This window comes from Silurus aristotelis (genome assembly GCF_946808225.1).
Source record: "Silurus aristotelis genome assembly, chromosome: 2".
Classification (NCBI taxonomy): domain Eukaryota; kingdom Metazoa; phylum Chordata; class Actinopteri; order Siluriformes; family Siluridae; genus Silurus; species Silurus aristotelis.
Window position 1 is genome coordinate 31179503 of NC_139575.1, and position 24575 is coordinate 31204077.

The following is a 24575-nucleotide window of genomic DNA, read 5'->3' on the forward strand; positions in this document are numbered from 1 at the left end:
GAGTGACGAGGATGGACAGGATTAGAAATGAGTTTATTAGAGGGACAGCGCATGTAGGACGTTTTGGAGACAAAGTGAGGGAGGCAAGATTGAGACGGTTTGGACATGTGCAGAGGAGGGACATGGGGTATATCGGTAGAAGAATGCTGAGGATGGGGCCACCAGAAAGGAGGAAAAGAGAAAGGCCAAGGAGGAGGTTTATACACACACACACACACACACACACACACAACTAATACTAGAAAAGTATATCAGAGGTGGTATCTTAGGGAATTAGTGGTTAAGGTATTGGCCTTTGTATCCTAATGTTGTGAGTTCAAATCCCAACCACACCAAGCTACCACCTTGGCCCCTGAGCAAGGCCCTCAACCCTATAGCTGCTCAGCTGCATGAATATGATAAATGTAATTTGCTCTGGAAAATGGTGTCATATGTAAATAAGAAATGTATGTAAATTTGTTAAAGATTTTACTTTGCACCAATGTTACCGTCAATACTATAATTTGTTATGAACATTACACTGAAATTTTGAGCAAGAATTATCGACTATATACAAGGTCATCTTTCTGACTAAACTCAATCTTCTCAATCCTTTAATAGATGTTTTAAAATATTCTCTATTATTCAGTGCTTCTCTTTATATCCCAGTTCCCATCACCTCCTGTTTAAATTAAATAATGCCATATGTGGTTGAGCACATGCACTTTTGGGTTTTCATTATAATTTGAAATGGAAAACTAATAATACAGAAAATCAGTACAAATCAAATTTAAAGAGATTAAAAAAGAGCAAACAGACCTGTCGTGCATGGGGTTTATTAAAACAATGCTTCAGCTAGTTTGGTTTTATTCTTGTCTTTAAAATGTCTTTTATTTGAGTGAGATGGTTCCTCTTGCAACAGTGACAGCAAAGAAATATATACACTTTTCTGAGATGGACAGAGCATGTAAAAATATTTTTTTTTTAAATAAAGAGTTCATCGGTTTCAGCATTAGTAGATCGACAGCACATCTCAGTAACTCTGGGTGCAATTTTCTATTCTATGATATGTGCAGAGGAGGGACATAGGGTATATCGGTGGGTGAATGCTGAGGAAGGCCAAGGAGGAGGTTTATGGATGTGGTAAGGGAAGCAGATAGTTGGTTTGAAAGAGGCAGATGTAGAGGACAGGGGGTTATGGAGACGGATGATCCACTGTGGTGAACTCTAATGGGAGAAGCCGAAAGAAGAAGAAGAAAAAGCAGAAGAAGATTTCGAATGGAATTTTATGAACATGGCCGATTTGATGTTATACATCTTGAACGCTAGGGGCGGTCATGAGCTCACAGTGAGTGTACTGGGTGTACTTTACCATCCAAATCCCGCCCCTTTTCACTGATAGTTTTCCGTTTCCGCTTCTGTATTAGCCAATGAAACGAATGAGAGCGGACCCGCTGTTCGGATCTGGAATATAATTGGTGGAAAATCGAGGTGTTCGGGTTCTGATTGGTTCGATTTCCATGCGCCATGTGCCCCCGCTGTCTCTACTCCACACAGGGACACAAGGATGGCGGCGCTGCGGGTGTTAAAGGTTTTAGTATTTGTCATTTACTCGCTGTATGTAGCGCCTGTGAATTCCGCCGAAGATATTTTAGTCGGCTGTGGAGGGTTTGTCAAGTCTGATGTGGAAATCGATTATTCCCTGGTCGAGGTGAGACTGTTTTTCTTTTATCTTTATTTATAGAGCGATACGCAGAGTAGATTAGCATCCCGGTTAGCGCTTCTCTCCAGCCAAATTCACTTCCGGACACAGGTGCTCGGGTGATCGGATTTCTGCTCGGGCTCTTCTGGCCTTTGACATGTGTGTAGGCGATCGGATATCACGGGCTTTAGTTAGTTGCATTTGTTTGTTTTAAATGCATGTTTTCAAACAACTACTTATTTATATTTTAGCACAACACAAAACCGTGTCAGAGTTACGCAATCATCTGGGATTAATAGTGTATTAACGCCTAATAATCTGTTCTTATGTACTGGTGCATACGGAAGACCAAGGCTGAACAAAGAGATATTTTGATATTTATTTGAATAAATACATTTATATTTGTGTATATATGTACACTCCTCACATTTCAGCAAACTTTTTAGCATATTTCCTCAAGGGACAATACCATAGAAATAAAACTTGGAGATATTTGAGTCAGTGTACAGCAGTACAGATTTACTGTCCTCTGAAATTAACTCAGCAAACAGCCATTATTGTCTACAAAACTGACAACAAAAGTGAGTAAACCCTAAGTGAACATGTTAAAACTATCTAAAGTGTGAATATTTTGCGTAAGCACCATTATGTTTCACTGCCTTAATCCTCCTGGCACTGGAATTCACCGGAGCTGCACAGGTTGTTGCTGGGATCCTCTTCCACTCCTCCATAATGACATCACGCAGCTGCTGGATGTTAGACACATGGCGCTTCTCCACCTTTTGTTTGAGGATGCACCACGGGTTCCTCAATAGGGTTTAGGTCTGGAGACATACTTGGCCACACAATCAACAACACCTTCATCTTCCTCAGCAAGGCATTTTTTATTTTGGCAGTATGTGGAAAACTGCCGTTTAGCCCAATTTATAAAGGGAGGGCATGATGTTCAGCTTCAAAATATCACAATACATGTTGGAACCCATGTAGTAGCAGCAGAACTCACCAGACCATGATGCTTCCACCACCATGCTTGACAGTAGGCAAGACACAATCTTCTTGGTACTTATCTTGGTACTGAGCCAAACAGGTTTATCTTCGTCTCATCAGACAACAGGACATGGTTCTAATTCATGCTCTTGGACTGGTTATTCTTCAGCAAAGTGTTTGCGGGCTTTCTTGTGAGCCAGCTTCAGAAGAGGCTTCCTTCTGAGAAGACGACTATGCAAACCTATTTGTTGGAGTGTGCTTGTATGGTCTGAGCACCGACAAGCGGACCTTCCACTTCCACCACAGCCGCTAAAGCAATGCTGGCAGCCCTAAGCCATTGTAGCAAACTGTTTATATCAATTATAGGCATGGTTCTTGAGCTTAACCCTCCACATTAATCAAAAGTATAATAATTGTGCTTTATTTCCCCCAGATAAGGCTGTACACTAAGCAAGGCTCCCTAAAATATCAGACGGACTGCGCACCCATCAATGGCTATTTTATGATCCCCCTTTATGACAAGGTATGGCTTTACTAACACCTAATTTTGTAGACTGTGTATAGTGTAAAGTGTATCCTGAGCAAGTAACTAACTTGTATGTAAAATGATTGCTGGTCTGTTTTACCAGATAGGATTATTTAGCACAGAATTATAAAATGTGATGTACACATACGTACATCTGACCGTCCTAGACAAACTTGTATAGGACATTTCAAACGTTGTAGCATTACCGCATCCATTCATTGGAACTAATGGACCCAAATGTGTTCCAACATGACAATGTGCCTGTGCACATAGAAAACGCATCGGGGTCATCTGTAATTAAGATTGCCAGAGAAATTACGACTCCACTGCGCATGTTTTGGATAAACTGGATTGCTGACAGTACGCCGAAGTCTTTCAACCTGACATCTGTGTCAACCAACACTAATTCTATTGTGGTTTAATGAGCATTAATCCCAACAGCCATGTTTTAAAATCTATAGAAAGCCTTCCTAAAGGAGGTTATTATAACAGTAAAGAAAAGATGAAATCTGGAATAGGATGATCATGTGTGGGACGGTCAGATGTCTACAAACGTTTGCCTGTACAATGTATACCATACAACTGTAATTACTATACTGAATCAGTCCTGAATTCTGGTCTGTGATGTATTATAATAACTACTATAAGGGTTAGGAAATGTAAATAAAATATTACAGATGAGTAGGTAATATCTGCACAATAAATATAATGGATAATGTTCTAATAATGGCTGTTTCCTCTTACAGGGTGATTTTCACCTCAAAATTGAACCACCTCTGGGATGGAGCTTTGGTAAGAGTCCGTCGCCCAGGACCCCCCCCCCCCCCCAACCCCCTCCCCACGCACGCACACACACACACACACACACACACACAGACTCACTTTCTGACGTTTTAACATTTTTTGGAATTACAATTTGTTGACGCGTTTCTTTGTGTTTGATTTCAGAGCCGACCACTGTTGAACTCCATGTGGATGGTCTCACCGACAGATGCACCAAGGAGCAAGACATTAATTTCTTCTTTACCGGTTTCTCTGTTTTAGGAAAAGTAAGACAAAACATTTGTCCCTGCAACTTTTTTCTTTTTTGATAAGTTTTCTTTCATTTAAATTAATAGTTTTGCATTTTCTCCAGGTTTTGAGTAAAGGTCATCTGCAAGGCCCAGCAGGAGTGGAGGTCAACCTGAAGAATGCTGGAAAGGATGAAGTACTTCAGATGGTTTATACTCAGGCTGAAGGAGAGTGAGTTGATGGTCTTTTTGTAATGTGCATAGCCAGAAAGATGTTCAATGAAATTTGGGAGTGTGCTTGTGGAGATTTGTGCTCAGTCAGCCACAAGGATTTTAGTTATGTCATGTACTGATGTAGGTGAGGAGACCTGGCTTGCAGTCACCATATGATTCAGCCCAAAGGTATTCAACTGGGTTGAGGTCAGAGCCTTATAGCAGGCCACTCCAGATTGTTTACTCGAACCCATGTAAACCTTAAAAAAAAAAAAGCATGGAGCTAGCTTTGTGCATAGGTCAATTGTCATGCTGGAAAAGGTTTGAAAATGTAATACTACTGCATTGATTAACATCATATACAATAATGCCTTTCCAACTTTGTAAAAAACTGTTTGGCAAGAACTGCATATGGCTAGAAAAGTCAGGTGTTCCAATACTATTGTGTTTATAATGTGTATGTATTTCCCATTTGTATTTATAGGGAAATTTAGATTATTTGAAATATTCTAAAAGTAACTTATACTCAGTAGATTAGTGTACTTAACAATATCATCTCCATGATTTAACATGCAAGTCACATGACACAATTCACTGATTTATATTTTGTTCTGCAGCTACACTTTTTCGAAAGTTCTTCCTGGAATTTATGAAATTACAGCATCTCATGCCTCATGGACCCTGGAACGGGTAAATGTCCCTTTTCAGTAATGTATTCGCATATCTTGCCTAATAAAATGTGCTGCTTAGCATGCATCAAAGCCAGATATTGTGGGAGCTTACTTTATAAATGTAGATGTAGCTTTATGTTTTTTTGTTAAGTGATGAACCTGGGTTCGTTTTGAGTCGAACTGTCTGTTTACAGGCCACATGCTAAAAACATATATAATCCTGTTTCATATATAATCTAGAGGGTTCCAGATCTCTCACAAATATCAGTCTAACAGGGAACTCCTTGGTTTTATTTGCTCCTACAGACTTCAACATCTGTAGTTGTATCAAACACCAATGCCCAGGCTGCAGATCCACTGGTTGTTAAAGGCTATGATGTCTCTGGTGAGGTGCAAAGTGATGGTGAACCCATGAAGGAGGTTACATTTCTTCTCTACTCTGCCACTATGGTGCAAGGGGTGAGTGTTCTCACTGGTCATGACACTTTATCAAACTTTTGTTTTCCAGTTCTGCTTTGCATGTGTTTTGGATGTAAGGCGTGAACCACAATACCATTAAATACTCAACCCTGGTAGTGGTTCATTTCTCATAAATCATGCAAACTTTCAATTTTTATTTTTATTTTAATTTAAATTTTTTTTTTTTAATAAAGATACTGCAGTAAAAGAGAATCATGGGTAAATAGGAAGGATAGATAGAAGGACACACGCACAACCTATCAAGAAAAATGAATACCAAAATAAATTTTATTAAAATGTGCATGTTAAAGGTTTTTTTTCTTCAGCCAGCTCCATTATGATCAAAACATGTGTTTTCTGCAGATCAGTGGCTGTAGCTCTACCCCCATAGATGGTGCCTTCTCCGATGATTCATCACTTGCGTACCTGTGTAGCGCACAGTCACGCGAGGACGGCACCTTCTCCTTTCCCTCCTTGCCTAGTGGGAAATACACAGTGGTACGATCATCCATTTTCCTTGAATTTTTGCCAAAGTCAGAAAATAACTGTCCGAATTGCCTAATGGCATAACAGAATCTGTCTAAACTCCCAGGTGCCATATTACAGAGGTGAACGGATAACTTTTGACGTTGCTCCGTCCCGCCTGGATTTCAAGGTCGAGCACAACTCCTTGAAGTTAGAGGTACGGCGAATGATTACTTCTTTTAAGAACAGCTCTCATATAATCTTTTATTAAAGTCTATCAATTAAGTCTATCAATTAATCAATTAAGGTTGTACTTTTTAGGAAGCATAGCACTCAGAATAACCCTGGGCCTATCAATAGCATCAACAGAATGTATATGAAATGTGTATGATAAAAGGTCAAAGCAGCATTCGGCAATTTCATTAGCGACAAGTGAATCTGTCAGTGAATGTTACTTTTTGTTGGGAATGCTGTTGATCATTCGTATTGCTTTTCTTTTCATTTTCCTCCCATTTTTTTATTTATTTTTTTTTTGCTTTTGTAGCCAATTTTCCGAGTCATGGGCTTCTCAGTAATGGGAAGAGTTTTGAACAGCCCAAATGGTGAGGGAGTGGCAGCTGCGGTTGTCACCCTCAACAACCAGATTAAAGGTAATTCTAGTTGTCATTTAAATCTTTCATGTTTTTTCCCTTATATGTACTTTGGCTAATGTTTTAGCTTATTCATATGCTGCCTGGCCAAAAAAAGTTTCTATTTAGCTTTGATTATAGCATGCATTTGCCATGGCATTGTTTCGATCACCTTGTGCAATATCACAACATTTATTTATGTTTGGAGTAAAGTATTTTCCAGGACATTCCAAAGATTTTCAATAGGGTTAAGGTCTGGATCCTGTGGAGGCCAAGCGATGTGATTTAATAGATGTTTTCTGATCTTTTAACCAATCTTACAATTTAAAGCCCAATAAATCCAAGCATTCAATCATTCTCATCTTGCTTTATGGGCATGCCATCAGGAAAGAAAAAATCCATTGCTGGAAAAATCTGGTCATTCAGTATATTCAGGTACTTAGCTGACCAAATGTTTGGGCACATATAGCTTTGCTGAACCTAGGCCTGAACAAGTAAAGCGACCCCAGATCGTCAAACTGCCCCCCTCAGGCATGTCCGGTAGAAATAAGGCACGATGGCTGCATTACCTCATTTGCCTTTCTTAGCCTGATGTTCCCATATGTCTGGAACCGGGTATATCTTTTTCCTTTGTTCCAGATGCCAATCATTATCCTCCTTATCAAACTGAAATCTTTATTATTTAATAAATTGTTTTTTTAAAGCTTTTAATCTGTTTAGTCTTTATCAATGTTGGTCTCTATACCTTATTGGCTTCACAGTTTATTTATATAAAATATATAGTTTGGGGAAATCAAAGTGTGTGTGTGTGTGTGTGTGTGTGTGTGTGTGTGTGTGTGTGTGTATATGTATATATATATATATATATATATATATATATATATATATATATATATATATATATATATATACACACACATACATACATTTTTACATACGCACTCAAAATTGATTTCACCAAACTAAGTGATTTCTCTTACTAAGTGAATGTAAGTGATCTCTGATCACGATCATTAAACATTTTCTTCCAACCAATTTCATCTTCCTGGATGATGGTTCACCACTATCCTTCAAGATTTTAATATGCACTGGACAGTTCCTAACGCAAATTTAGTAGTCTTAGAATATCCTTAGTTGTTTGCTTTGCTTGATGAAGACAAATAATTTGACCCTTCTGAAACACTAACATATTTTTAGTGACTGCATGCAGAGTTGAAAGCATACCTGTAATGGCGGGAAATACTAAAGTAACAAACTTTAAATATTTAGCCAAAGAAACAACAGTTGGTAGATGGTAATAGATAGAAATGCATTCTGAACTGCAAGTCAAAGTTGAACATGTGATTATACAAAATGACTGTGACCAATTCATGAATCTTGCTTGTCTTGGCATTATTATATGTTCTTTGAAAACAAAATCCTCACTCCTTGTCGTTGTCCACAGTTCAAACTAAAGAGGATGGTTCGTTCCGGTTAGAGAACATGACCACTGGCACCTACACCATCAGCACGCATAAGGAGCTCATGTTTTTTGAGCCGATCACAGTGAAGATTGCACCCAGCACTCCTCAGCTGCCCGACATCATCACAGCAGGGTGAGAACAGGATGGGTTGATTTTCATGGAATATGCATTAAAAGGGGTTTGGGGTATCAAAGGTATCAACTCCCAGACACATGCAGTACAGGTTTATATTGAGCAGTCCTACGTTTGTGAAATTATTATAACAAACAGCAGGGGACAGAAGCAGAAATGTATACATGTTTAACTTGAATAAATGAAATAGAAATAAAATATTCAGAAGATCTCAAGTTCTAGCCAAAAAAAAAAAAGTGCATAATGCTATAGCTGATTTTAACCATTTGGATAATAATATAGGGGGGGTGGTAGAATAAATGTTCTACTTCTTTATAATTTTCAGATTCAGCATGTGTGGTCAAATCTCCATTGCCCATCTACCAGAAGGTATTAAACACCTAGGGCGCTATAAAGTCATGCTTTCAGGCCAAGGACGTGACCAGGCTGTGATCCGAGCGATCGAGAGCAACCACCTGGGAGTGTTCTGCTTCCAAGCCAAACCTGGAGACTACAGTGTACAGGTATTCCAGCTTTCACCTGAAAGCATCTCTATAAGCCTTTCAACACTTCTGTGTCCGAACATGGGGCTAAAATTGAATTTCAGATTTAATTATACTCTTCTTTATTTCTTTCTGTTTCCTTTGTAGGTGACTTTACCAGAGACGGAAGTCAAGGCTGGACTCGCATTGCAGCCTCAGTCTCTTAGTATTTCCCTAATTGACCGCCCAATCAATGACCTGCTTTTCACCCAGTTCATAGCAACTGTGTCTGGCACTGTCTCATGTCTGGGTAAGTCCTGATTTATTTCTTTTTTGTTAATTATTATTACTTTTTTGCTTATTTTTATTGTTACATCGATTTGCAGCCAAATAGTGGTATGAATTGACTCTTCTTTTAATTTTGGATCTAGAACTATGACTATAAAAGTTTTAAAAGGAAGGTTTGCATCTATTTGGGCACATAATAATATATACAAAACATTTTTGCAAATAGAATATTCAATAAATGGTAAACATGACTTTAGAGTAAATAATTATAATAGTGTTACAAAATATTGTTTTTCATTTATTTTATGGATGCATCTATACAGATAGTAAGGAAAAATGCAAATGAAATGACTGTATGTAAGAAATAATTGCAATCAAATTAGAGCAGATCGCCAATGATGTTTAATAAAGTGTAAAATTAGCTGAAGTAAGTGTGCAGAGTAGGAGCAGTGATCATGGTCATTCAAAATTAGCGCAATGTGCAAATTTAATAAATTGTTATTATTTTTTGGATGGATGGATGGATGCCTGCCTCAGCTGCATGTGGAGATCTTGTAGTAACGCTTCAGCCCATAAGCAGACTGGGTGAGAGGCAGAACCTTCAGCTCACCAGCAACAGCGAAGTACTCGGCTTTTCCTTCACCAAAGTCCTGCCTGGAAAATACAAAGGTAAGATGAAGGCCACAGAAAATTTTAATGATCATTATTGTCAGCAATTAAAATGTGTTAGCAGAATTACTGTTTTTTTTTATTTAATTTTTTTTTTTTTATTTATTTATTTATTGTTTCTGCTGCTCTAATGTTTTGGTGTAAACATTAACAGGGAATGCATCGCATGCAGGAGTTTGTAAAGCCAAACATAATTATATAGAATATTTCTTTAAAGAATATTTATATGCACAAAAAGTGGCGTATATGTTTGTATACTATGACTGGTTGATGGCAAACCGCCATCTAGATGTACTGAACCCTTTAAATGAAATGTAATCTGTTTGCTGGATATTTTCTTAGAACTCTTAAACAAACTCTTAAACTTGTCGGAAATATTACAAACGTAGCAGTAATATTGTTTCGCAACAATAGTTTAGTAACAAATTAAATCGGGTTCGTTACGGACATTTAAAACCAGAAATCAGTAGAATCCGCATGTTCTTACCTAAACAGACGAATACTGGGTTGTAAAATGCACGTGCTCAATAAGAACGTTATTCCACGTCAACATTTTTCAGGTCAAGGACCCCATAGGTGATAGAGACATGGGGCAGGACCCCTGAAACTAGAAGTGTCATAGACAACAAGAAGACAATTAGAACTATTATTGTTGTACATGAGTCATTGTCTGTATTTTCCTTTATTTTTACATTTTTGAAAAAGATTTATGCATCATAACAAACAAAACTTTTACATTTTGCAATTAAAATCACAATTTATGAAGTTCTTTACAGTCGTCTTTTTTTTAAATAGATTTGCAGTTCCATACGTTTTCCTTTTGATATCAGGTGGACTATTATACATTTACATGAACTTCAGTTTAATAGAACTTTGATGTTTTCACCCATGTCTAATTTTTATTTATTTTATTTTATAAAAAAAAAATTTTTTCCAAAAAATTATTTGTGATTCAGCAATAATTAGTGGCTTCCTCCTGCATTACCCCCGGTTATTTGTTACTCATGCTCTAGCTAGATAGCTCACCCATGTCTATGTGCAGTGTCTTCTCTCACTCCCTTTTCCAGAAGCAGGAAAAACTCTTAGTGTAAATGCTGGTGCAGGTTTAATATTTAAAATGGTGTGTCTATCAGTGTCTATTGCCCATGATGAGTGGTGCTGGAAACACAAGTCCGTGGAAGTGGAGGTGCTGGACTCCGACATGGAGGGGGTAGAGTTCAGACAGACTGGCTACATGCTGCGCTGCTCCCTGTCCCATGCCATCACACTGGTGAGAAACCATTATTAAAAGTTGCTAATGATGACAGTGTGTTAGCATTCATTTACCTTCCTAATGCAAAAGGTACTGTATGTATGTTATCTGTGCCCTTGTTTATGCCTCAAGGAATTCTTCCAAGATGGCAGCACCCCTGAGAACGTTGGTGTCTACAATCTCTCGGAAGGACTCAATCGTTTCTGCCTGTCTAAACCAGGTTTCTGTGATGATTTATTTTTTTTATTCCGCTGTGTAAAAATGGCCTTGTGGTTTTAGATAACTGCTGCTATTCATATATTGCTCTTTGCAGGTGTGTACAAAGTGACTCCACGTTCCTGCCATCAGTTTGAACAGGATTATTACACCTACAGCACGTATGTATATAGCACATCTGGTCGTATTACAATTCTACAGATAAAATGTTCTAATCCTTTTCTATTAATCTTTTTATTATTTGTATTTATTTTTATTTTTTTTACTACTGTTCTGTAAGACTGATCTGGAAGTGACTTGTGTGCTGCTTAATTTACCACTTTACATGTGAAATGACCTGCACAACATGATCTGGACAACTCCATGCTGTGTAGAATCATAAGAATCTATGAAACGAATACCGGACTATTAAGCCCACTCACTGAATTTTACAAAGATTTTTATTTTGATAAAATAAATAAATACGCCGCAGGTGTCTACATTGAAACTAATGAACTTACACAGGCTTTAACAAAAAACAGTGTCTGTTACATGGCTTGTATCTAAACAGTAGCCTACCAAGAAAGTCATTGTTCACTCCATTGTGTCTTCCTCCTTCCTTTCACAACAATTTCTTTCTTTTTCTTTTGGCATTGTCGTGCGTTTAAAAATCACCATCGGTGAAGATTTTCTCCCGATGCCGTGCAGCTCAGAACACAGGTGAAGTGCGTTTTTTCATGGCCGGTTGTTTTCAGCATGATGATTGGCCTTTCCTGTTCACAGTGCGAGTGAGCGGCAGGTCAAACTTCAGAGGAACCTCATCCATATTTATGATGTGGTGCGGCCCGATTCAGTGGGAGCGCATCTGATTTAATATAAAGAGTTTTATTGGTTCACCTGAACCCTTTCGGCAATTTCATTGGTCTAATGTTATGGGGCTCTGTTTCCGGGAAAAACAAAGGAAAAATCCATAAATTAGCCGCTTCATTGTTTAAGCCGCGGGGTTCAAAGTGTGGGAAAAAAGTAGCGGCTTATAGTCCGGAAAATTCGATATTCAACTTACTTAGTGTTCTGTAACAGCAGGGAAAAGTAAATTTGTCAGCTTGACGTGATTCATTTTTCATGAGTCTGCCATTATGGCACCAGCTAAATATATGCATTGAGCAGAACATTTACAATGAACATGAAAGTGGTTGATGTTTGGTAAAACAACATGGCAGCCAAAGACCTTTACACAAGACCAGCAGCCATGGTATCGTCTCAGTCTTTAGACATGCCAGGGTTTGCTAGCTAAATGTAATTTCCCTCTGGACTCGTACTCAATGAAATGGTGGCAGGAGTAATTTGTGATAGTAGGGTATCTGCAAGAGTGAAAGGGAAAGTTTATAGGACTGTGGTGAGACCTGTGATGTTGTATGGTTTAGAGACAGTGGTGTTGAGTAAAAGACAGAAGGTGAAGCTGGAGGTAGCAGAGCTGAAGATGTTGAGATTTTCATTGGGAGTGACAACGATGGACAGGATTAAAAATGAGTTTTTTAGAGGGACAGCGCATGTATGTAATGAAATGAAATGTAGCCATTTCACACTGGATGAATAGGTAAATGTGGAAAAACTACTGATGTAATATATTATGCTGGATTTTTGGCTAAGGGGAAGCTATAGCATCATTCTGACCAATTTGATTTGACAAAATGGCAACACCTAGTAAACATTACCGGCTTGTATTTAGGGATGTCACAAACTAAGCCCTACTTCATTCCATGAACATACATTACATACAGTTGTAGGGAACAGTAAAAAGAGAAGACATCATTTACTAATAGTTGTGCTTCAGATTGCAGTAAAATTACTAATGAATATGTAACATAATTAAAATAAATAGTAAATGGCAGCAGGCACGTGTAATGTGTGTATTGGAAGCAACCTAGGGCTAAGTAGGGAGGAGAATGTTTACTTCTATTAAAAAGTTTTGGACCCACAATTTGTGTGCAATAAATTATCTATCATCAGTTTGAATCTGTCTCTGAAAATTTTTTTTCCCCAGATCAGCCCCCAGTATGTTAACACTGACTGCTGTCAGGCATCACATGGCTGGTCTTATCACCACAGACAAAATGCTGGATGTCACAGTGACTATAAAGTGAGTAAAGGGGGAAGTGGTGTCTCATTTAAAAGGTATAGAAGTACTTTAGGACTAAAAATATCTCAATTTTAGGTCATCCATCGAGAGTGAGCCTGCTCTGGTGCTGGGACCTCTGCGCTCTACAGAGGAACAACGGCATGAGCAGCAGCTACTGGAGATCGCAGCTCGCAAGAAAGTGCAGGAAGAGCGAGAAGGAGAGGACATGGAACCACCTGTGAAGGAGAAACCAGATAAACCAAATGAGGCATTCCATTATGAGTTCTCCTACTGGGCACGGTGAGATCTTTATTCATAGTGGGGGGTATGATTGTGGAACCAGGGCCTGGTGTGTATAATGCTAAGGCTATCTATAATGATTGAAAGCAAAGTACAAAATGTATTCATATAGAATAGAGAAGAATAAAATAAAGTTGAGATAAATAAGAATACTAGTGTTATTTGAGAGAATGTTTGAGACAAAATATAAGCTGATTAGCAAATACAACAGAAAAGCAGCTTTCTACATAAACACCAGCCTTCCACTGCACACTCAAACCATAAATTCAACCAGACAGGCAGTGCTTCAATGATTAATGCAGACATTAAAAAATAAATACAAATAAACAGGTCTATAAATCACATCAGAGATGTGGAATTGGAACAGATTTGAAAAGTGCCATTTGTTGAAAATACAACGCTTCATTTAACTTGTTCAAGTGCTTCGGTTCATCAGTTCGATGTATGTCACTTTCACACAGAAGATGTGGAAGAATGGAGGAAGCTGTGGAAGAATGCTATTTGTATGCTTTTGTAAATGTATTTGTATGTTGAATGAATCTAAAGCTTATACTGTACATATACAGTCAAGTGTAATTTATACTGTTGCAAAAAGTGAGAGATTTGCATATTTGTGTATTATGTAAATGTATTTATTTATTTATTTATTTATTTATAGTGCTGGAGAAAAGATCACAGTTACACCATCATCCAAAGAACTGCTTTTCTACCCACCTGAAGTGGAAGCTACAATCACAGGAGGTTTGTGTCCAAGCACTAGGTTTATCATGATTTGCTTTTACAGTTGGACTGAAATGAACTTGCCTGATTTGGTATTTACAGATCAGCTTGATTTATTACGGGTGATTGTGAACTGGAAATGATAAAGTAAATTACAATTATCAGAAGGTTTCAGTAGAATATTGCCTGTTAAATCTAAAACTAATTTTAGATTTGTATTCCCAGTAGTAAGAGTTCAATAATTACTGTGTTGACTGTATCCATTATATCACAAATAATTGAAAAGGTTTATGTATTTAAAAAAAAAACAAACAAAAAAAAAAAAAACATTGCAGTTGTAATGAAACGCTGTATTGCATTTTGCATTGGCTCAGTTAGATCATATCAGAAGGTTGTGAGGTCAAATTCTAAGGTCCTTGCTGGTTTCTTTTAGCAAGGCCCTTAACCCTTAACTATTTAGTTGAATAAATGAGATAAATGAAGGTTGCTCTGGAAAAGGGTGTCTGCCAAAAGCCATAATTGCTTGTAAATATTGAAGGCTCCTTTGATTTTGTTTTTGATGCCAGAGAGCTGTCCAGGTCAGATGGTTGAGATCAGTGGGCGAGCAGGTCTCTTCTTGCAGGGACAGGTGACTCCCGAGCTGGAGGGAGTGGAGATTACCATCAAGGACTCTAATGATACGGAACTTCTAATTACTGTTTTCACTGACAGAAGTGGGAGCTACAGGTACTGTTGAAAATGTAGTAACGTCTGCTTTGTTTTTGACATGGTTCATACTCGCAACTCAGATTTGCACACTTCATCTGAAGTGGTATTTAAATTCTGTTTTGGTGTGAATTCATTCATGTTGCTTGCATGTTCCTTAAAGAAGCTTTTATGACATAAAACCTAAACCCACACACTAAACCTTATTTTTAGGGGGTTTTTTTTTTCCTTTTTGAATTATTTGGACCCAGAAATCTAGTATTTATGAAAATTAATGATAATTGTTATTTCATTTTAATATATGGATTATACTGTAAAATCATTTATATTTAATTAGCCTACATGCACACACTAATAGGAAACCTGTTGATTCATATAAATGGATAAAAATAAAAAAAAGATGAAAATATAAAAAGGCAAACAACCCAAATCCATTTTATGAATAAGTTTAGTCTCAATTAAAGAGGGATTATACCATTCGAGTATCAAATGACGGATTTGGGGTTTATGGTAGCTGGATCATTACGTTATTGGTTATATTATCTAATAGAAAGAGTTGGCCTGCTGCTTGCTGAAACTGGTGTAATGTTCCTCTCCTCTCCACCTGGTAGAGGTGGAGAGGAGGGCATTAATTTAGGAGGGCATTAATTTATATTTTGGGCATTAATTTGCCCAAAATATAAGGGCCTGTGCTATTTGTGTGCTTATTAATTTTTCTGTCTGTTTGAATTTCTAAATCTCAAGTTACACTGGGAGGGTACGCTCATAGTGTACTGCAAGTTATCTTCCTGCAGTACACCAGAGCACATTCCTAATAAATAGCCTAGTTTGGCTTAATAATATATTTTATATTTTGTTGATGAATCATAAGTCATTTTGTCTGAGAATTTTTTTTTGTTTGGGTTTAGTGGTCATTTTGCACTTTCTGCACTAAGAGCAACCAAATGTTTATGGTGTTTTGTGGGCCACACTAAATGAAATCAACTGTACAGTAGATGCACCTGGTAACTTCCGGATGATGCAAAGAAAATCTGCATTTTTCAAACCTTCCAGCTGTAATGTTTAGTTTTTTTTTACGTTTACACACAGACTATATTATTGATGAATGAGTATCCCTGTTGCTTTAATAAATGATACAGGTATAAATAGGCCTTTATAAGTACTTTAGCTACTATAAATTATTAGTACTTAACACAAATCGCCCCTTTTTCAGGACTAATATTAAACATTTCTGTTACCCAACTTTAACTAAAACATGGAATTTACTTTTAATGCTATTTTTTTCCCCCAGGGTCGGACCTCTGGACAGTGGCTTAAAATATAACATTAGTGCGAGTAAAGAGGGCTTTGTATTGACTCCAGTGGAGGGAAAATCAGAAGACTTTAAAGCCTTTGCCCTGGCAGGAGTCACATTTGAGGTAATGTTGCATGTGAATAAATGTCTAAACTAAATATCACCAGATTTTTACAAATGTTTTCAGCTGACCTTTTCAGGTTTGCATGTGAACTTTTCATGTTTAACTTCTTAATCTAAGTTTGTTTGATTGTGTAGTGTTAAGATTCAAAGAATAAAGAAATACATTTACATTAATTTTATTCAATTACTTTGCATTGTAATAGTGTTTTATTTTTGGGACAAAACCATGCAGTCATAAAGCCTTAACGAAGCCTTCAAATAAGAATGTAACAGGTCTAGTGTTATAGTGTAGCTATCAGCAATGTTAGACATCAACCTCTACTTCCAATATTACATGCATTGAATCTGTAGAATGTATGTATGACTTTTTTAAGATGTTCTGCAGCACTGAAATATTAGGTCCATGCCTGTTTTTAATGCATCAATGTCTCTCAAAATGAATGCAGATACAAATGAGAACTTTTGCACATGATTTATTGGGAATTGTGGCATTATTTCTAGAAACTAAAGCAAGGAATTGTCTGAGGCACCTATGTGATTTCACATGGATTGACCGATGTAAATAAGCATACGTACATATAAACATTTATATTCTTAAGGAGAACCTTGATTGAAAAGATACTACACGTTTAATAAAAAAAAAAAAAAAAACACATTAGCTGAGGCGCATGTAGGAATGAACATGTAGACATAAAACTCATTTATTGGTCAGAAATTTGGCAACTATAAAAATATAAATAAACCTTTTTTGGTGCAATGTGTGTGTAACCACTAAAGAAATTAAAGCAAAGGGCACTTTTAGCAGGATATCGCTACCACATTAATCAAAGCATTCATTTAGAATGTTTGTTGTTACTCTACATTAGTCTGTTCTCTCTTAACAGATTAAGGCAGAGGATGGCCTACCTCTCTCTGGCGTGCTTCTCTCTCTCAGTGGTGGGAACTTCCGTTCCAATCTGCTCACACAAGACACAGGACTCCTGACCTTCAACAACCTGGTAAACAATCACCAACATAAAAAATAAAAATAAATCGCAATACAGAGCCAACCCATATCGGCGGTTCAGCTGGAGATATGAGAAAATCCATGTTTTGTAGGCCCATTATACTCGATTGTTTAGTATTATGTACAGCTCAACTGAACTTTATCATAATGTCTGAACTGCAGTGCTGATATTCTGTTCATAATCTTATCATTGTAAAGGTATAAAGAACAAGTTCGTAGTTACTGTTATTCATTATTAATCAATAAATCTTGCTAATCGAATCAAACTGTTATTTTCTGATATTCTTTTTAAAACCTCCCACCAGAGTCCTGGTCAGTACTACTTCAAACCCATGATGAAGGAGTTTCGCTTTGAGCCCTCTGCTCAAATGATTACTGTTGAAGAAGGCCAGAGCCTCCGTATCCCTATCACTGGCTTCAAAACTGCATACAGGTACATTGTGAGAGTGTGGAGGTGTACAGTGGGGTCCATAAGTCTGACATCATGTTGCACTTTTGTCTGTATAGTATATCATTTGTATCACAGTTATATTTCAAAAAGAATTTAAAATTGAAGCATTTTCACTTGACATTTAGACATTCTATAACTCACTAAACTACAAATAATTATAGTTTTTATAGAATAGTGAAAGGTGTGCTTTTTAAATTTGTAAATAATTTCATTTTGGAGAATTATAGAGAGAAAAATTGACCATGGCACCACTTTTGATATTGTATATTGTTATTGTTTATATTGTGATGTTTAGCTGCTACGGCACAGTGCAATCTCTGGGTGGTGATGCTGAGCAGGGGGTTGCTGTAGAGGCAGTCGGTCAGGGTGAGTGCAACATATACACCGAGGACACAGTGACTGATGAAGCAGGCCGATTCAGACTTCGAGGACTGCTGGTAAGACTTTGTCAGTTATGCTAATGTGATTGACATTAAGTGGGACATGAGCTTCTAATGAACTTGGCCTGAGAACAGCATACCCTCAGTTACACCTTTTTATCCAGGAGGGGTTTCTGCATGTGCATAGTCAGGAATAGTTATAGGTAAAAGCACATATTTAATCTCATTCTCTTGATGGAAATGTGTGTATAAATTATTTTAAATGAAACTATGCACACAGAAAAGATAGATTAAGTATACTGTATATACCTCCAGAAGTATTGAAAAGGCAAAACTAATTCTTATGATTTTGCTATATTTTAAAGACATTTGGGTTTATGATTATCCGTTCCAGTACTTGTGCTTAACTGAAAATTGGGGGCTCTGCCAACAAAGGTGCCACGTTCTTAGCTGTCTAATGGGAGGAGACTGTAGTTGCAACAAAAAAAAAAATGGTGCAAATGAACCCTCATGATATAACTCTTTTTTCTGCCTGTTATAGTGCCTCTGTACTTCCAACATGCATCAGTGTAAAGTGCAGCTGCTTCTTGTTCTGATTGTTGCTTAAACAATATATGACTATTATAATTTATATCTGTTTATAATGCCATTAATGTGACCATATTCCCCAAAATGTAATATTATAATTTCCTTTACGAAAATTGAAAGAGTTTAACCTCTTAGTCGTCAGTGCCGCACCAGCGCGACTGATATCCCATTGTTCTCAGGTGCTACTCTTTAGCAATAGCTTGAATAAAAAGGGAGAAAAGTAAACATGAATAACTATACATCATTCTAAAGGTCTAAGCCTCAAACAGCGATTTCAGATCACTGCTTTTCAATGGAAAACGTATAACGAATGTATTTGCTGAATGTGTGTAAGCAGTACACAACGACAACATATATACAAAAAATTGACTACTTACATATTTATTGTAATAACGAATGCCACACACGCATCCACTGCTGCTAATCCCGGTTTATTAGGAATGATGAGGCTCCACTGAACAACATGTTGTTAAGCATTTTTGCTCGAACCTAACAATAGTGTTGTCATTTAGATGGTTATTCTTTGTTTCTCAGATTGTGTGTGTGTGTGTGTCCACTGTGCTTTGGGTGTATGTGTGCTGTAATATATAATGTATAATTTCCTTTACTGAATCTGAAAGAGTTTAAACCTGTTTTAGCATAATGATGCGAGGTAATAATATAAGGTTTATAAAGTCTTTGTGTGGAAGAACTTGAGTGGTCTGCACACAGACAGAACACCTTAAAATGTCGATTGGGCTCCAGGCCTTCTAGCAGGATCCTCACAAATTCACAAAGGCACATTTTGAAATCTAGTAGAAAGCCTTGCAAGAAGAGTGGAGGTCATTATAAAAGGGAAACATTTGGAATTGGATGTACATGTGGGTGTGATGGTCAGGTAGACACAAATCTTTGATTGTACAGTGTGCATTTATAACTGTTAACCATATTACTTTCTTTTCAAAAAAACATATGGATTTGCTTAGTATTTGCTGAGTACTTATTGGGTTGGACATGTCATGGCCAAAAATATCAGCACCCTTGCAATTCTGTCAGTAAATGCAAACCTTAATTTAGAACATTGTTCCAATTGCAAATGTTGTGGTATTCACATGCTTATCGTTTTTGTTTTTGCACTGCAACAACACAAAAAAAAAAAAAACATTGTTAAAAAGAATAAAAAATATTGTTAAGTTATAAATGTGCACTGTACAGCCAAAGATTTGTCTACCTGACTATCACACCCACATGTACCTGTACCTGTATTTGGTCCTGGTGGCACTTCCAAGTTACATATTCTAATATAAGAATAGTCTAAATATATGTAATTCAGAGATTCTACTTATCCTCTTATTATTCATTTGGATAAGATTTTTAGATAAAATTGGATAAGATTGGATAAGATCTATTTACCAGCATGCCAGCATCTTCTATAAGCACTAGAAGTAATTCTAAAAAATATAAATTAATTTTGTATTGTTTTTCCTATTTGTTTCCCCCACCACAGCCTGGGTGCGCTTATGTTATTCGGCTTAAAAAAGAAGGCAACGACCACATCGAGAGAGCACTTCCTCAGTACAAAACTATAGAGGTAAAAACATACGTAACTATTATTTATATATTTATACTTTTACATTTCTTACATATATAAATGGTTTTATTTATGTTATAGGTGGGTAGCAGTGACATAGACGGCATCAACATCATCGCCTTCAGACAAATTAATCAGTTTGACCTGAGTGGCAATATTATAACTTTGTCAGAGCATCTTCCAACTCTCTTGGTAAGAATATTCCTAGTATGACTATAGAAATCCTTATGCCTGTTTTGGAAAATAATTTAATAAAGCACTTCTTTTCATTTCCAGGTGAAGCTCTACAAGAGTGACAACCTCGACAGTCCTTTCCAGAGCGTGCCACTGGGCCAATCGCTTTTCTTCCACTTTTCCCCTCTCCCATGTAATGAAGAGGTATTTTTTTCCCCCAGATTTGTGACTTAATCTTTTATGCTTAACAGTCATTATTTCATATCAATCAAATTTATTCTCTCATTGCAGAGTTATGTTTTAATGTTGGACACCACTCTTCCTCGCTCGCAGTATGACTTTAAGCTTCCCCAGGTCTCCTTTAAAGCCTCTGGATACCATAAACATGTGACGCTCACGTTCAACCCTACTGTATGTACACACAAACAGAATGGTCTTTGAATAGAAAGCTAGACTTGGGCAGATTTGTAAATAATGGTTCTGTTTACTCCACAGCGAAAGCTTCCGGATCAGGAGGTCGCTCAGGGATCATACATAGCACTGCCTCTTACTTTGCTGCTCCTACTGGTGGTTTATAATCATGAAAGGGTAAATATTCTTTTTTTTTTTTTTTTTTTTGTTCTTGTAGAATATAGAAAATTACTTTTTGTGCCCAAATTTTAGTGAAAAATAGTTGTAGTAGATTTTGTCAAAATATGTGTTATACTAAGTTACTAGTATACTAATTTAATTAGATGTAATGGATTGGTGTGTTCAGTTGTACATGCAAAAGCTGATAAAATCTGTGAGTAGAAAACATGCAGTCCTCGTTATACAAATGTAGCATAATATTTATATATTATAATATTTAACTCCCCACTACCTGGCCATTAAACATTGCAGTCATGCAGCAGAAGTGAACTGCAAATATCCTCATACTGGGTCACATTGAATCACATTAAATTAGATTCAATTGCATTGTCTTTATGTACCGTGTTTTTAAGGACCACAGTGACCTCTTTGCTGAGTGTGATGAGTGGTTCAATTCTGCTAGCAGCTTGCCTCACATTTTAAGAGCCCAACAAAATGTAGCAATAACAACCCCGTGCACATTTTGTGGTTTTTTTTTTTTTCTTCAGCGTTTTCGCAAGGGGTACATTTCCTCAAAATCATTTCTCAACCAAGTCTGAGCTGATAATTGACCTGTGGCTGCTCGTATCACAGAGCTAGCAGGAACAAGCCATACCCTGTTGTGCAGAGATTAAAGAATCAGTAAGCGGTATAGGGTTTTGGCACCCACAATGCAGATTTTTGCAGACAACTATGTTATACAGAGGACTAATTTGCTTGTTTTGGAAAACTGAGAGCAACAGCACCACCGATTGTGGGAGAAAACGGACAAATTCAAATGGAGTAAGGTTTTGGCTAATTACTGAGCCCATGTAATGGATCTATGCAAATGTATGTAGATTTATCAGTGGCAGTTGTGTCAGGTGATTTCAATAGGTGACACACCCCTAGATCTGAAGTTCATTTGAGCCTATTAAACAGGGGGGGGAAACGTCAGTCACTAATGTAGTTAATATTTATAATAATATTAATATATAATAAATATAATATTTATTTAAGATCTATGAAATCAGCAACGTTTTTTTCTTTATTCGCGAATTTCTTTTGAGGTTATTTTATCAACCTTTTTATAACAGAATTTATGAAACCATCAGCTGTAGCATTGAGGACTATAGCAAAGCTACTGCTTAACAGTTTTTTGTAATGTTTGGCTGTTGGGTTATAACAAGCTACACTAACAATCCTGTTGTCTTATATGAAGTGAAACATGAAGCAGAGAAAACTTTTTTTTTATTGCTGCAACAGTTATTTAAATAAAAATGTCCAAATCATGTTTGATGGTGTAATAATGCACACCTTGTGATCTGCAGGCGATTCCGATCTTCCTGCAGCTGCTCAGCCGCGTTCAGGGCGTCCGAAACCTGTCACAGACCAGCAATGAAGGACAGGCTCTGGAGGATGCCAAGCGCCCATCCAAACGACCCAAGCAACGGCGTACATGAGACACCAAGGCCATGCCCACCACTCATTATTTTTGGCCAAAGCATATTACAATTTTAATATCTCTGATGTCTATGAAACAAAACAGCAGCAGCCCTGTGAAGGCCAACAGGACTCGGACCTTTAACATTCATCTTTTATTTTTCTTTATGCATGGACTGCCTCTTTAGTGTCCTTATCAAAATATTGAGGGACATTTGATGTGCATTCCTGACTGTCTGATTCCTGGTATATGTGACTGAGGTGCAGAGAATTTTTGTGTATATGGGCCTTCTGTGAATGGTGGCTATGAAATGATACCTGTGTGTTTCTATGTTGTAGATACTAACAACATATCAAGGCAGAAGACTGCAAATTAATAAGTAATAATTATGATGATAAAGATTGTATGAATGGATTATTTATTAACATGATAAATTCATAGAATTAGATTGTCTACATTTTTTCCCTTTTTTTTTTTTTTTTTTTTACATTCTGATCATTGGTTTTTAAAATTTGAGTATTGATCACTTTTTTTTTTTTTCCATGACAAAAAACATGCATTAAATGACAGATTTTTGAGTGTTTCATTTGGTGTGAAGCAAAATGTGTGAAAAACAAATATCTTTCAGATATCCATCACATGCTTCAACTTGACTTTTCTGTAATGTATTGAAGGTATTGTGAGGCTTCAGATTACAGCCCATATCATGAGAATTTGCAGCTATAAAATAACAGAAAACAAAAAAACTGGCTGTTGTGTAACTGTTGTGTGGAATGTGGCTTTGACACTGAAAATAAAATGCTTCATTTGACTTTTGGCAACAAAACAAAAACACATTCATTACATCATGACCTGAATAAGAGGTTAACCTGGTTAATACAGACGACTATGTGAAAGATCCTCAGCACCCTCAGACTTTCTTCACCAATGATAATGCTCTAGTGGCTGAATGGATATCCCAACATCTATGTTCTAAAATCTTGTAGAAAGCCTGACTACAGACGTGAAGGTAATTATAACAGTAATGGGAAAAATCTGGGATAGGATGTATTGGATGGTTTCTCATCAATGTCTTGGGTGGTTTCATGAAATTCCAGAGTAAGAACGGGCGCTTTGAGGATGGATTGGACTGTAGCTAATGTCAACAGTCTGCTACACTGACTCAGGACTTCTTTTCGCTTCTGATCATCATCACGGTACCCCGCAACATTGTATATCTGCTATAAATGAACATTCGGTGCAACAAAGATGAGGATGGGTTCCCTCTTGAGTCTGGTTCCTCTCAAGGTTTCTTCCTTATGCCATCTTGCAGAGTTTTTCCTTGCCACGGTCGCCACCGGCTCACTCATCAGGGACAAACTTCCTTATAAAGAACATATTCACTTTTAATTTTCTGTGTAAAGCTGCTTTAAGACAATGTTCATTGTTAAAAGCGCTATACAACTAAAAAAGAATTGAATTGAATTGTATTGTACATATGCCTATATGCTATGTATGGGTTAGTTTTGACCCATTTCATAAACCTTGTGTATTGATTAGTAGAAACGTTTTTCTTTTCCCTGAAGTTGTTGCTGATCAGATTTGTAATAAAAAGCTTTGTGTCAAATCTGCCACATGATGGCTGATTGGATAACTGCATTACTATACGTTAGCATATATTTGCATATATTCTGGTACCGTACAGGTGTTTGCTGTTCTTGAAAATCTTTATCACCCCTTCATAGTATTTTCGCATCTGAGGTGAAACCATAATACTTGCTATTCTTAAAACTACCCTAGAACACTGGATAATATCGCCTCACTAGGGGTTTGGTTTGGGGAAGTCTATATTAACAATATTACCTCTGAATAGAGTAATATTTTGTTGCATGGTCCCACACGTATGAGTTTTGGGTGCCCCTGTCCTTTCTTGGACCAGTTTTGGTAGGCAATAACCATTGCATAAGATCTGCTGTTTTAGGGATGATTTGAACCCTGTCATCTAGCCAACTTGCCCATTTTTCCTGCTTTCA

The 24575-nt window shown here is 37.1% G+C and overlaps 1 protein-coding gene across 1 annotated transcript; it reads left to right on the forward strand.

The window, feature by feature from the left end:
• Positions 1-1445: 1445 nt before the first annotated feature.
• On the forward strand, positions 1446-23374 carry nomo (nodal modulator). The gene is made up of 31 exons (XM_083531928.1): positions 1446-1690; positions 3102-3191; positions 3941-3986; positions 4143-4243; positions 4330-4436; positions 5035-5107; positions 5395-5547; positions 5911-6045; positions 6140-6229; positions 6557-6662; positions 8086-8236; positions 8562-8739; positions 8866-9007; positions 9523-9654; positions 10788-10924; positions 11039-11126; positions 11220-11283; positions 13146-13241; positions 13317-13520; positions 14179-14261; positions 14807-14966; positions 16237-16363; positions 17247-17360; positions 17674-17801; positions 18115-18256; positions 20274-20357; positions 20439-20549; positions 20634-20735; positions 20823-20942; positions 21027-21119; positions 22451-23374. The coding sequence occupies exons 1-31, from the start codon at positions 1547-1549 to the stop codon at positions 22580-22582; spliced, it is 3633 nt and encodes a 1210-aa protein (XP_083388054.1). The 5' UTR covers positions 1446-1546; the 3' UTR covers positions 22583-23374.
• The last annotated feature ends 1201 nt before the right edge of the window (positions 23375-24575 follow it).